Source organism: Carex rostrata, chromosome 1, assembly GCF_964058835.1.
Source record: "Carex rostrata chromosome 1, lpCarRost1.2, whole genome shotgun sequence".
In the NCBI taxonomy this organism is placed as follows: domain Eukaryota; kingdom Viridiplantae; phylum Streptophyta; class Magnoliopsida; order Poales; family Cyperaceae; genus Carex; species Carex rostrata.
This window is the reverse complement of record NC_135918.1, coordinates 19,344,603-19,358,650: the sequence shown is the minus strand read 5'-3', so window position 1 is coordinate 19,358,650 and position 14,048 is coordinate 19,344,603. Positions and strand designations below refer to the sequence as shown.

Here is a 14,048-nt window from a genome sequence, read left to right as displayed (position 1 = left end):
TTTTATCAGCATCCTGCTTCCCCACATGTGCCTCCCTTTTACGAGCCTGTTTCAAAAGAAAAAAAAATATTAGAAGGTATTGAAAAAGAAAATATAGTATTCACAAATTTATATGAAAAAAACTAGAAAACTAGAAAAGAATGCAGACTTTTTCTGCTTCAAGATTTCTGTTTTTTTTTTTGTAGGTATTGAAAAAGAAAAATGCAAACATGAATTATTGGAGTATGATTGTACCTCTCCTTTTTTTCTTAGAGTTGATTGTACCTCTCCTTTGTCAGTCCTAGGAATAGGACGACGATTTTTTTGATAACCATCACCATGATTCTCCTGTCGATCCACATATCGATAATAAAACAAAGTAGAATAATGACCAACTCTTTAATAGATAAAAATGAAAAGTAAAACCAAAGTGTGCCCAACCTGCTTCAAAACAGGACTCTCCCTTTTACGAGCCTGTTTACAAAAAAATAAATTAGAAAGTATTGAAAAAGATCCAAATATTATATTCACATATTTATGTAGTACGATGCATGAATAATTAATAATGAAAACTACCATGCTGAGGAGTTTCTCTCTTCTGATCCTAATTGAATCCTACAAATGTAAAAGGACAAACACATAAATGTAATGAATAAGTATTAAACTAGAATTATTCACAGTTGCACACATCATTTTCCATACAAAATAGAAATCAGCACAACTAAACTAGAATTATACAAATAGAACCATGTAAGTATTCACAATTGCACACATATTGTACATGAGAATTATCCTGACATGCAAACGATTTGGAAGGAAATTGAAATCAGCTCGGGTCACTTCAATTCTTCAAATGGAAAATTAATCTGACACCTGCAAAAGAAACACTATAAAATTAACAATCAATCATAATGAAACACTCGTACCAGTAACCAAACTGATTTGTTCACAAAGAAAAGTACAAACTGACTTGGACAATGGTTATTTTGATAATCTTGATAAATAATTTGTAAAAATAAAATAGAGTAATAATTACAATTAAGGTGGTTCGACATTCATCACATCTTCCACATCTTCCTTTTCTTTGAGCAACTTCTTCAAAGGAGTATCAATAGTTCTTCCTTGTATATCGCTCCTTGTCAAATTCAGATCTTCATCTTCATTCACACTAAATTCTGTCATTGTTGGGACTTCATCCAATCCATCTGCAATATGTTCTTCTGTCTCATCTTCACAATTTTGTGCAGACATATCAAAAAAATCCCTTGGTGTTGTGGGAACTACAAAATGCCAGCTTGTATCTATAGGGTCTTGCACATAGAAAACTTGACGGACTTGTGATGCAAAAACAAACGGTTCATCTGATAAATTGCCATTGTACATTAGCTCACTAAAATTTACCAATGTGGAGCCAAATTGATCCTTTTTTGTTCCTCTACCAATACGCTTCACATCAGCCCAATCACATTTAAACAACACAAATTTCTCTCTTCCACCATAATTCAACTCGAGTATTTCTTTCAACACTCCATAGTATACGACATCACCTCTCATGGGGTTGTTATCCTTCGAACTGGAGAAACTAGAAGTACTTGCAATTACCATGACGCCGCTACTTTGTGTAGTTCTGCCTTCCTCTACATCTTTTATGTGAAATCTACAACCATTGATCAGATAGCCCTTAAAACTCTTGCAATCCCATGTCGGTCCACTTGCCAATAACTTGATATCTTCAGAAATAGTTTCTCCTTTCTCAACCAACATCAAAACCTAGCATATGCACAAGGAAAAAAACAACAATAGCCTTTTAACTAAATTGCAAATATGAGGATTGAACATTCAAAAGGGATGAAGTACTTCATACATAGTCTTTCAACCAATGATGGAATGTCTCATTGTGAGTTCGCTCAATATCTTTCGGTCGAGCCCGACGATTTTTGCTACGGAGTTCTCTAAGATGCTTACTGTAAAAGAATGTCAATTACTCACAATCCAGAGATACAAGAGTCAAAAGAATTACAATTAAAGTAAAAGAATGTCAATTATTGTAAAAGATGCTTACTCAATATAATAGTCAAGAGAACCACAATTAAACAATACATGTCTGTGTGCTTGCGCGTAGCTCGTGTAATCTAAATTGACTGATGTTACACCACCCAAAGGACGTCCGGCTTGTGGAAAGATGCATTCATGCTGCTGGAGTTCATTGCCATCATCATTTCGTCTCAAACGATTTAACTTTGTATCAACTCCTGTCAAATACCGCGAGCAAAACGTCAAGGTCTCTTCAATTAAGTAGCCTTTAGCAATTGAACCTTCTGGTCGAGTCATATTTCGCACATACGACTTGAGAATCATTTGGAACCTATCAAAGGATAAATTCATATATTTTGTTAATTATAAGTAATGGCAGATAGAAGATAATAAGTCAAAAAAATATATGAAGGATGTCATACCTTTCAGGGGGATACATCCATCGAAAATGGACTGGCCCAGCAATTTTAGCCTCTGTGGCGAGATGAATTGGCAAATGGATCATAATATCAAAGAATGATGGCGGAAATATTCGCTCAAGTTGACACAAAGTCAATGCCACTCTTTTCTCCAAATCTTTCAAGTCTGATACACGAAGTACCTTAGAACACAATTCTCTAAAGAAATTACTGATTTCAATAATCGGTCTACTGACAATTGTTGGTGTAATCTTTCTTATTACGAGCGGCAACAAGTACTGTAGCAGAATGTGCCAATCATGAGTTTTAAGACTCAAAATCTTCTTTTCTTTAACACGAACACGACTAGATATATTAGAAGCATATCCATCAGGAAATTTCACACTCCCAAGGAATTCACATAATAAAACCTTTTCCTCCGGACTCAAAGTGAAGCAAGCTGGTGGAAGATATGTTTTACCTTCTTTATCCACTGCCTGAAGTTCCTTTCCAACACCCATTGCTACAAGATCCAAACGGGATTTTGTATTGTCTTTTGACTTAGCCATACCCAAAAATGTATACACCAAGCTCTCAGCAAAATGTCCCTCGATATGCATTGGGTCCAGGTTGTGGCGTAACAAATTGGTCTCCCAGTATGGCAACTCAAAAAAGATGCTCTTCTTTGTCCAGTTAGACAACAACTCCCTTTTTTTCCCTCTTTCGCGCAAGTCTGGTTGCAACTTCCCAAATGTAACATTCAAATGTCTTACTTGCTCCAAAACATCTGATCCGGTGAGCAGTTTGGGTGCTTCTCGAAACTCTTGCGTACCATCAAATGTTCTGGCATCTTGTCTGAATCTATGGGTCCTTTCAAGAAATCTACGATGTCCTCTATAAACTGTCTTATGGCTGTATTTCAAATATTCTGAATGAGTGTTGCCAGCACAATCAGGACACCCATGTTTTCCTTTTGTCATGTAGCCAGATAGTGATGCATAACCAGGAAAATCACTTATGGTCCACAAAAGGGCAGCATGCAGTTGAAACATCTCACCTTTGGATGCATCATAGGTTCTTACTCCATCGGTCCACAGTTCATTCAACTCGTCAATCAGAGGCTGGAGATAGACATCGATGTTATTTCCAGGCGAAGTCTTACCAGGAATGATCATGGACAAAATGAAGTTGGATGACTTCATGCACAACCAAGGAGGGAGGTTATATGGAATTAAAACAACAGGCCATATGGAATATGGTACCATCATACCATAAGGGTTAAATCCGTCACTTGCCAAACCAAGTCTTACATTGCGTGAATCTGATGAAAATTGGGGATGATTCAAATCAAAATCCTTCCATGCTAGGGAGTCCGCAGGATGTCTCAACAACCCATCTTTAGTGCGACCATCCTTGTGCCATCTCATGTTAGCTGCTGTTTTTGAAGACATGAACAACCTTTGTAGTCGTGATTTCAAAGGAAAATACCTCAATATCTTAGCGGGTATCTTTTTTCCCAACTTGAGCTTGCATCTTCCAACTGATTTTTTCCTTTTGATCACCTTGTACCTAGATGCACCGCACACATGACATGTGGTATCATTAGCAAATTCTTTTCGATATAACATGCAATCATTAGGGCATGCATGAATCTCTTCGTATCCTAGGCCTAGATCTTTAACAATTTTATCAGCTTCATAAAAACTGTTCGGAAGGGTATCCAGGTCAGGTAATGCAGTCTTAATTAATTCAAGCAATTGTTCAAAAACTTTGTTGCTTATGCCCCCCATACATTTCAGCTGCATAAGTCTTAATAAAAATGACAACTTCGTGAATTTCTTGCATCCTGGGTATAGTTCTTTATCACCATCTTCACAAAGTCGATAAAATTTCCTCACTTCCTCATCAGGAATCTCATCATAGTCATTGACTCCGAATTCTGATTCAGTGCCTATAGGGTGCATCCCAAATGCATCATGCAACATACTATCGATATGATCACCTTCTGACGGCTCATTTTGAACATTACTACTGGACATATTTTGTGGAATTGAAATGTTTTCACCGTGAAAAACCCAATTGGTGTACTCTTTCGTAAATCCGTTGCATATAATGTGATCACGAATTGCAGTTCTATCCAACCAACAAGTATTCACACAAAAATTGCAAGGACAAAGTATCATATTATCTCTAGATTTGTTTCTAAATGCAAACTCAATAAATTGTTCACACCCGGATTGGTACTCAGATGTAACCCTGCATGTTTGGATTTATTGTATTAAAGAATTACCTAATTAGTGAACCACAAGTAATTATCGAAGTGATTAACAAATACAAAGGAACTATATATATGTTTCATACCTTGGCAGTTTTATCCAAGTCTTGTCCATTAGAAGTGTTTGTGTTTGTGTGTATTTACTTCCAAACAAGTGTAGAACGATTTGGGGGCTGCCTGTTCAAGCTGCTCAAAATTACACCACTTGAACCTACACATTGAAGCAATATGGTACAAGACAATATGGTAACAGTGAAGCAATTATTCATTATTCTCATACTGAATGTAAAAGTATATGAGGGTAAATAGAAAATTGACCCTTCTATTTAATGCTATTCTATTCTTTACTAAGTTTACCAAGAGAGTAGAGACACTTAAAAAAAAAAAAAAAAGCTTTACATTTGATCACTTGGACTTCTAGTATTACCCCTTACCTGCGTACCCTTGAACAGACTTAGCAACCCCAGTTATTTACTTTGTATAAACTTTGATGTAGAAAATACTAAACATGTCTTCCTAATTTCTGTTGCATATGTTAGAAAATTATTCAACAGAAACATGAAAATAAAACCTTAATTGACAAAATTTTGTGTTAGCTGCCTGTCACAATTTTATATAATACTTTAATTAAATTGGGTCATAAATAGGTAATAATAATTTGTTATGCACGTAAATCATTCTCGATTCAAAATCTATTTAATTAGACATTAGTATTGGTATCGTGTTGCATGGCAAGCTGGTAACAAAACCAAAAAGTAACAGTATCAAATGAGGTAAACAAAGAATACAGAGGCAAAATGAGGCCAAAATTATTTCTACATACAAGTTCTATATTGAAATTTGCAATGACTTTAAAACTAATTATAACTTGGAAAATTGAGGCATGCATTGCCAGTATTCAGTTTCAGTTTCACAGAACAGTATTCCTTGTAGTAGTCAGTAAGAACTTTGGTATGGTACTAATGTACCAATTATAAGTATACACTGGTACTGGACCTTCATGCTTGATTCAAAGAAAAATACAGCGACCCCTTTACTTAATATGCTTTAATTTTCTTCATTATTTACTTGATCGAAATGATTGGTACCAAAATATTGTTAATTCTTTCATGAAAAATGGCAAACAATTTCAGGATTTTATTGGCACAATACGATTTGAGAAACTGTGAATAAGGTTGCAATCGAAAGAGCAATTTCCTAGCTAACGAAGACAAAGAATGATTTAATTGAGAAAATATTGCATACCAGAAAATCAGCCTCATTCTAATTAGTTACCTCCTAATGAGCACCTTTTGGTTTTATTGCCAATCAAAGTACAATAATTATGGCAGGCACTAGTTTAACTTGAGGCTTACATGAAACTAACAAGGTCATATGGACATAGTTGCAAACTTTATTTATATTGAAAAGAACATTTCTCTATTATTTTCTGAAATGAATCTTGACGAATCTTGGCGAGTACCCAAACGGTCTATATGCCCATCGGACCAGACTTGGTCTGATGGGCATCGGAATGCCTAACAAATTGCAAAATTGAGAATTAAGAAATACATACCTGTGCTCAGAAGTTGTTCTTCTACCAGCGTTGATTTGTTTAACTTCACCACACACCTAACAAATTCGGCCACGCAATAGAAATCATTCAAACATAGGATCAAATGAACTAGCAATTTCAATAAAAAAAATCAGCTAAGCCGAGTTGATTAAGTGAAGCTTGACTTTCAATTAGAGTATAATAGTAAATTAATTTGAAGGTGTAGAAAGACCTCTCATCTACCTTCCAAGGTTTTCTCGATTAATTGCTCAAATTAGGATGAACAGAGAGAAGAGATTGGGGTAAAATTGAGAAATACTTGGCTCCAAGAAAAAATTGAGCATAAATCCTAATTTCTCGTTGAATAAGCTGGCAGAGAGGCATAGTTTAGAAATGAAATTGACTTAATTACTAGCAAAAGTACCTTTTACCTTTTATCTCGTTGAATAAGTATTGTACTTTGATTGGCAATAAAACCAATATATATGAAACAAGCGGATATATATTGCGGAGAACCTATCGCGCTGGAATTAGATCGCCCAAATTAGATGGAGAGATAATAGATTGCTCAAATTAGATGGATATATACTGCAGATCGCCCAAATTAGATGAAGAGAAATATTAATTAAGAGATCGCCCAAATTAGATCGACGCTAGAGACATGTACCTATGGCGCCGGTAATTTTTATTGACGGACAAATTACAGCGATCGATTTAGACGGCGATTTCATTCGCGCCGCGAAAACCTAAGCAGGCGCTCTCTATCGCGCCGAAGTACTAGCGCCGGCCGATCTAATACATATACCGGCGTTTTCTATCGCGCCGACCGTCTTAGCGCCGTTAATTGCCTAATTTGTTGTAGTGTGGGTTGATAATTAACAGTTTAAATGAGGTGCAAACTATATATGTGCATCACTTTGGTATATACAGAGCTGCATTAACTCAAAAGATCAATTACACGAAACCTTAATTACTGTGAACAATTTCCATTAAATACATAATGAATAATATAGACGGTATGTGTAATGCATCAAATTAAGGAGATGTTTTAATTAGTTGATGCAGCTCTATTTTCATACCTAATAGATTTCTTACAGCAGTTCATTTCACATAATGGGTGCGGATCTGTTGCATGAGTTGAAAAGAAGAGGCTTTTCGCCGGACATGTACGTGTATGATTCTCTTATTAATGAAAATTCTGACATGGGTTTTTTTGACAAGGCCACTGGGTTGTTAGAAGAGATGTTGCAGGTGGGAATTAAGCCTAATTAATTGGTTTTGAAAAGTTTTGTCAGTGGAGGAAAGTACGCAAGGTGCTTGATGAAATGTCACAGAGAGGAATTTCTCCTGAGATGTTTGCGGTTATCTACCGAAGCTTAATTAATGGGCTATGCAAGCAATTAAGGTATGTTTGAAGAAGCTACAAATTAAGGTGTAGGATAAATGGTAGAGAGATATACGGAGCTGAGGAAGTCTCTTCATCGTAAACATAAATGGATTTGAGGAATAACTGAAAACATATTGTAACACGGGTTTAATGCAAGGGCATAACTGTACTTCTATTTTTTTAATTAATATAATTAAGATATGGGTATATTTATAATATAGTTATATTTAGATGGAGAAATAACTAATTTTGATGTTTTGATGGGGAAATATCTAACTAAAGAAGTTATGATGAGTATATATCTAAATTTAAGAGAACGAGAATATATATATGCATAGTACTCCAAATTTTATTGTACCCGACTTTTTTTTTGGTTGTTTTTAAAAGGAAAAATCAAAATTTTGTACCGCTCTCTAAGAGTAATTAACAAAGAATAACCCAACTAGACTGCTTTTCTTATACTCAATCATTGAAATATTAATAAAAGATTTGAAGTTTAAGACAACAATAGTTTTCTATCATTGTAATAAGAAACTAATACAACAACATTTTTTCCTTCCTTGACTATCTAAAGAGTTCAATCTTCTATAAGATCATAAAAATTGTCAAAACCAAATTAAGTGCCAGTGTTGGTCTAAACTTTCTCCATCTTCAAAATAAATTTAGCCTATTTTGCTTGACATTTTGATACCAAATAGCCACATGCTTATCAATGACAAAACTAGACTTAGTATACACATATTTTGATTTTCAGGCATTTTCTAAAATTTTTTTTTTTCTTTTCTAAAGTATAGTTTTTTTTTTCTTTTTTAAGAAAAAATATAGCTTTTTTCCCATTGTGATTCTGGGGCATGTAATACCAATTAACTGTTGATTTTGTACAACCCCCTGTTGAACCATGATTTTCTTTCTATAATGATCTTTTTATTTTTTTTGATGTGCAATTTCAATTTTGACATTTTAGTCTTATATATATATATATATATATATATATATATATACTTATCAACCACAGTGACTCACAAAACCACCAACTGCGGAGCCCACTCTTTTACAATCAGGCCCCTATCTCTGGTTTTGTCTAAGAACCCTTCTGGCAACAATATATCGAGATCCGGCTCAGTAGTTGGTGCGAAGATCATAGCCAGATATTGTGATTTGGTGGGCTCCGCACAACCCACAGGAATCTCTGGCCACTATTTTCTAACCCAATTGCTATCTCTTTGGGTTGCTATATAGCTAGGGAAACAACCCATGCTGCCAAAGCAGAGAAATATGTACCATGCTTTTCTTCAGTTGAGCATCTAGCCATGATAGATATGGATGTTGCTGCTCTTCTTTATTATCTCGACCGGAAATTAGTGGGGGAAGCAGTGGCGTTTTAGCAAGTGCAGAAGACGTGAAGCACACAGATTGCCTTTTCTTTTTTCTTAGTGGACCACATTTGAAAATCACACCGTACGTACTCCAACACCAACAGTAATAAAAAAAAAGGCAGGAATCCTTATCGAATTCAGATTAACAGTCTGTAGTTCTCAGTGAATTACAGAATTCCGATCCCAACTGTTGGTATTTCTCAGGATGCATGTATGAAAATTTACTTTTTTTCAGATCTGCACATAAAAAAGTTTGAACGGTTCATATTGGGATTTAACGATCCTGTAATTCCTCTCGGAACTATATATAGCAGATTCTGACTCTTTTGGATATTAATGGAAATTTCGGCTATCTTTATATATATTCCAATAACATGTTAATAAGTTCGTTTCCAGCTTGTCAAACTTACATTATTATCTTATGAACTTAAAAGAATATGGTACAAATATACTTGAAACATTTTTCAGAAAAATCTTATTATTTCAATAGATGAGATATCATCATGTATGCATGTATTAAAGAAATGTTGTTAGAAATCACAATCTTATCTTATATATATTATATACAATGTCAAAGGTGCAATTAACAAAGAATTAATTAAGCTGCCCATTACATTACAGATCACATGATATTTATATACTAATACATCACATTACAACCGACGAATTAGATTAGATTCTTCTTTTATTATAGTTACTTTTACAAAACAAACCCAAAACAAATAAGAGATGCTCCAAGGCTCCAACTCTTTATACAGTCCATACCAAAATATGGTACTAAACCAAACCAAGATTTTAAGCTCTTGTCAACCAAGGAAGATGAAGAGCAAGAAGGTGGTTTTGTGTGCATGCTCCATGGGTGTAAGCGACCTAGCTTGTGCATGCCTATGGTAGAACTAGCCAAGCAATTTATTAGCCGTGGCATCTCCGTAAGGACCGTAACAATACTGGTGATTAATGTTGGTCCAGCTGTAGATTTCGTCTCAGAAATTTTGTAATTCCGATATTATTCCAAAAGTATAGCTTTTATTCCATTGTGATTCTGGGGCATGTAATACCAATTAACTGTTGATTTTGTACAACCCTGTTGAACCATGATTTTTCTTGTTATAATCATCTTTATTTTTTGATTTGCAATTCAAATTTTTGACATTTAATTTTAGTCCTATATATATACTTATCAATAACAAAACTAGACTTAATTAGCATACACATATGTTTGCTTTTCAGGCATTTTCTAAACTTAATTAATTCTTAACCGATAGGTTCTATATATAGCTTTCTTTTCATTGTGATTCTGTGGCATGTAGAATTTACCAATTAACTGTTGCTTTTACAAAACACTGATAAATTCATGACTCACTAGTTATAATAAATTTGCTTTTTTGTTGTGCAATTCCAATTGGGCCATTTTGTGAAGGTTCATCACAGAGACTTTCCTGATGATGTGAAAAATAAAAAAAATTAATTATCAGCAGCTGGAATTTAGTCAACAGATTATGAACAAAATATGATTTCCTTAGCAACAAGCCAACAACTAGAGGCACAAAATATATATGTTGCTAATTGTGCCACCATGACTCAAAATGTCAGTTAATAGACAATTATCAGCAAGAGAGGATACCAGAAGCAACATATATTATATTTCACTTCACCAAATACTAAAATATAACTGTTTATTTTCACACATATGTATATATTCTTAGTTCAAACATTCTATGAACTCAGCAAAAGCATTGAAAGATGACCCCCCTTCTTTCATGGCCTTAATTGCACTCTCCTTCACCTTCATCATTCGATTCCGGAGTTCCGCACCCCCTTCCGACCCAATGATCCATTTCACTTTAGCTTCTAATTCATCCGCCTGCACGAAACCTTCGTCATACCCCTTTAATTCGATGCCAATCTTCATTTCTTCTACCAAAAACACCTTATTTATCTTCTGATCTACACACAACGGCCAACAAATCATGGGTACACCAAAACTCACCGCCTCCAGTGTCGAGTTCCAACCACAGTGACTCACAAAACCACCAACTGCCTCATGTTTTAGAACCTCAACCAGTGGAGCCCACTGTTTTACAATCAGACCCCGATCTCCGGTTTTGTCTAAGAACCCTTCTGGCAACAATATATCGAGATCCAGCTCAGCAGTTGGTGCAAAGATCATTGCCGGATCGTGATTCACAAAACCACAGTGACTCACAAAACCACCAACTGCGGAGCCCACTCTTTTACAATCAGGCCCCTATCTCTGGTTTTGTCTAAGAACCCTTCTGACAACAATATATCGAGATCCGGCTCAGTAGTTGGTGCGAAGATCATAGCCAGATATTGTGATTTGGTGGGCTCCGCACAACCCACAGGAATCTCTGGCCACTATTTTCTAACCCAATTGCTATCTCTTTGGGTTGCTATATAGCTAGGGAAACAACCCATGCTGCCAAAGCAGAGAAATATGTACCATGCTTTTCTTCAGTTGAGCATCTAGCCATGATAGATATGGATGTTGCTGCTCTTCTTTATTATCTCGACCGGAAATTAGTGGGGGAAGCAGTGGCGTTTTAGCAAGTGCAGAAGACGTGAAGCACACAGATTGCCTTTTCTTTTTTCTTAGTGGACCACATTTGAAAATCACACCGTACGTACTCCAACACCAACAGTAATAAAAAAAAAAGGCAGGAATCCTTATCGAATTCAGATTAACAGTCTGTAGTTCTCAGTGAATTACAGAATTCCGATCCCAACTGTTGGTATTTCTCAGGATGCATGTATGAAAATTTACTTTTTTTCAGATCTGCACATAAAAAAGTTTGAACGTACGGTTGATATTGGGATTTAACGATCCTGTAATTCCTCTCGGAACTATATATAGCAGATTCCGACTCTTTTGGATCAGTACCATCTGATTTGAATCTGCGACAATTCATTCCGAAGTGGAGTGTACACATTCCAAACAACCGATTTGAATCCCGAAACAATCATGTGCGACGGATTCAAATCATACGGATCAGATCCAAAACTCAAAAATTGAGTTACTTTAGGGGATCCGGACACATCCTTAGTCCACCCGTGATTAGGGGTGAGTAATGAGCGAGTTAAAGCGAGCGAATAAATGAGCGAGTCGGAAATGAGCAAGTTTTAAATGAGCGAGTTATGAGCGGCTTATGAATTATGAGTACTAAAATTTAATAAATTGTCATAATTCAATTAAATAAAATAATAACAAAAAATCAACAGTATTAAAAAATAGAATAATAACAACATAAACTAACAATAGCACACTAATAAAAATCCAAGAAGTTATGAGTACTAAGAAAATGAATGTATAAACTATGAGGCGTCTGTTTAAAAAAATAAATAAATGTATAAACTATGAATATTTGGGATTGAATGTGGCGGCGGGATTAGATGTAGCAAATTTTAAATGAGCGAGTTGGAGCATGCTCATACTCGCTCATTTAATAAATAAGCGAGTTGTTAATGAGCGAGTTTAAGTGAGCATTTAGTGAGCGAGTTATGAGCAATTTACTCAGCCCTACCCGTGATATGTAGTACCTTTATTTCTTTAGACTAGATTTTTGAAACTTTGAAAATTTGATTAAAGTGAAGTTAAAAGACTGTGCATCCGTGATTCTTGTTTTTTGGTTTCTTTTTCTGATTTGACTAAAAGTAAAAAACATACTATTATGTGATTTATTATGTGATTTGTTAAAAGACTGCATCCGTGATTCTTTTTTTGGTTTCTTTTTCTGATTTGACTAAAAGTAAAAAAAAACATACTATTATGTGATTTACTAATTTATGTAGCGCATAGTAAGCAGACGCGATAATTAGGTATATAATTATCGTCTATAAAATGATAAGAGAATTAACATTCTAACTTCAAACAAAAAAAACTAACATTCTAAATCAAAGCGAGGAGAAATTTGTTGTAAAAAAATTGTATGATCTGATCATTTCACTTTTGGTGCACCGTGAGCTGTGAACTGCGCGTAGACCAGTTAATTGAGCAAAAATTGGTACCAACTGCAGGACTCGAGAACCTGGGAATTGTGGTTAATGCAACAACCCCTTAACCACTACACCACCTTAATTTTGTTGTTACAATGCAACAGCTATTATATTAAACTTATACAAAATACTTTAATTATTCAGGATTTTTAATATTTAATTTATATAGTAATCAATAATATAATTAAAATAATAAAAAATGACATATAATTGATGTATCGTATCTGAGATTTTTGAAAATTGTTGTATTGTTGTATTACCGTATTTGTATCGTATCTGATACGATACTCGTACCTGTACTCGTCTTTATCATGGATCTCATTCAAAAGTGAAAATTGAGTATAAAACATTCGTAGTTATATATTAACGATTGTCAGAAAAATAGACGAGAATGGTCGAAGGAAAACAAATTAATTAGTGAAATGAATTTTTCTTTTTTTTAGCTTAGAGATAAATTGAGAGAAAAAATAGTTAGGAGATGAACTAGTTAGATTTGAAATTTAAAGGCTTGCTAGTATTACTTTAAAAGATTGGACATGACACTGGATATAGATATATATATAGTTCGGGGATGTTTCAAAGATTAGGTTTGGAGGTAGTTAGTTTGTCCTTTTAAAAAACATAGACCTCACATTTCGGGTAAATTTCGCTGTAGGTCACTAAACTTTGGTATTTGTCACGAATTGGTCACTCAAGTTTGATTTGTTCCTTTTGAGTCACTCAACTTTGTTATTTGTTCCAATCAAGTCCCTCTGTTCTTTTCCATCCAAAATTTTAACAGAATGTTCCTATTCCGTCCAAAAAAATAACGGAATATACCCATTTCATCCAAAATATTAACGGAATGAGCATATTCCATCCAAAATACTAACGGAATTAGCATATTCCGTTAAAATTTTGGATGGAAAATGATAGAGGGACTTGATTGGGACAAATAACAAAGTTAAGTGACTCAAAATGGACAAATCAAACTTGAGTGACCAATTCGTGACAAACACTAGTGGAGAACTTGGAATTAGTGTCGGCTGTTTATGGGTATTAGTGTCGGACA

General features: G+C 34.8%; 1 protein-coding gene across 1 annotated transcript; it reads right to left on the bottom strand.

Moving 5' to 3' along the window:
* Window positions 1-753: 753 nt before the first annotated feature.
* LOC144562824 (uncharacterized) lies at window positions 754-5,099 on the bottom strand. Its single transcript, XM_078312126.1, has 6 exons — window positions 4,773-5,099; window positions 2,436-4,667; window positions 2,042-2,344; window positions 1,844-1,943; window positions 1,016-1,749; window positions 754-852 (listed from the first exon to the last, which is right to left on the bottom strand). Exons 1-5 carry the CDS (start codon window positions 4,799-4,801, stop codon window positions 1,018-1,020), a joined length of 3,396 nt encoding a protein of 1,131 aa, XP_078168252.1. The 5' UTR covers window positions 4,802-5,099; the 3' UTR covers window positions 754-852; window positions 1,016-1,017.
* Window positions 5,100-14,048: the final 8,949 nt, after the last annotated feature.

Excerpts from the sequence above, each read along its gene's own strand:
- LOC144562824 (XM_078312126.1), bottom strand. The coding sequence starts at position 4,801 with ATGGACAAGACTTGGATAAAACTGCCAAG. Across the intron at positions 4,668-4,772 it reads ACTTGGATAAAACTGCCAAG|GGTTACATCTGAGTACCAAT; the intron begins GTATGAAACATA and ends CCAAACATGCAG. Across the intron at positions 1,944-2,041 it reads TCTCTTGACTATTATATTGA|TAAGCATCTTAGAGAACTCC; the intron begins GTAAGCATCTTT and ends ATTCTTTTACAG.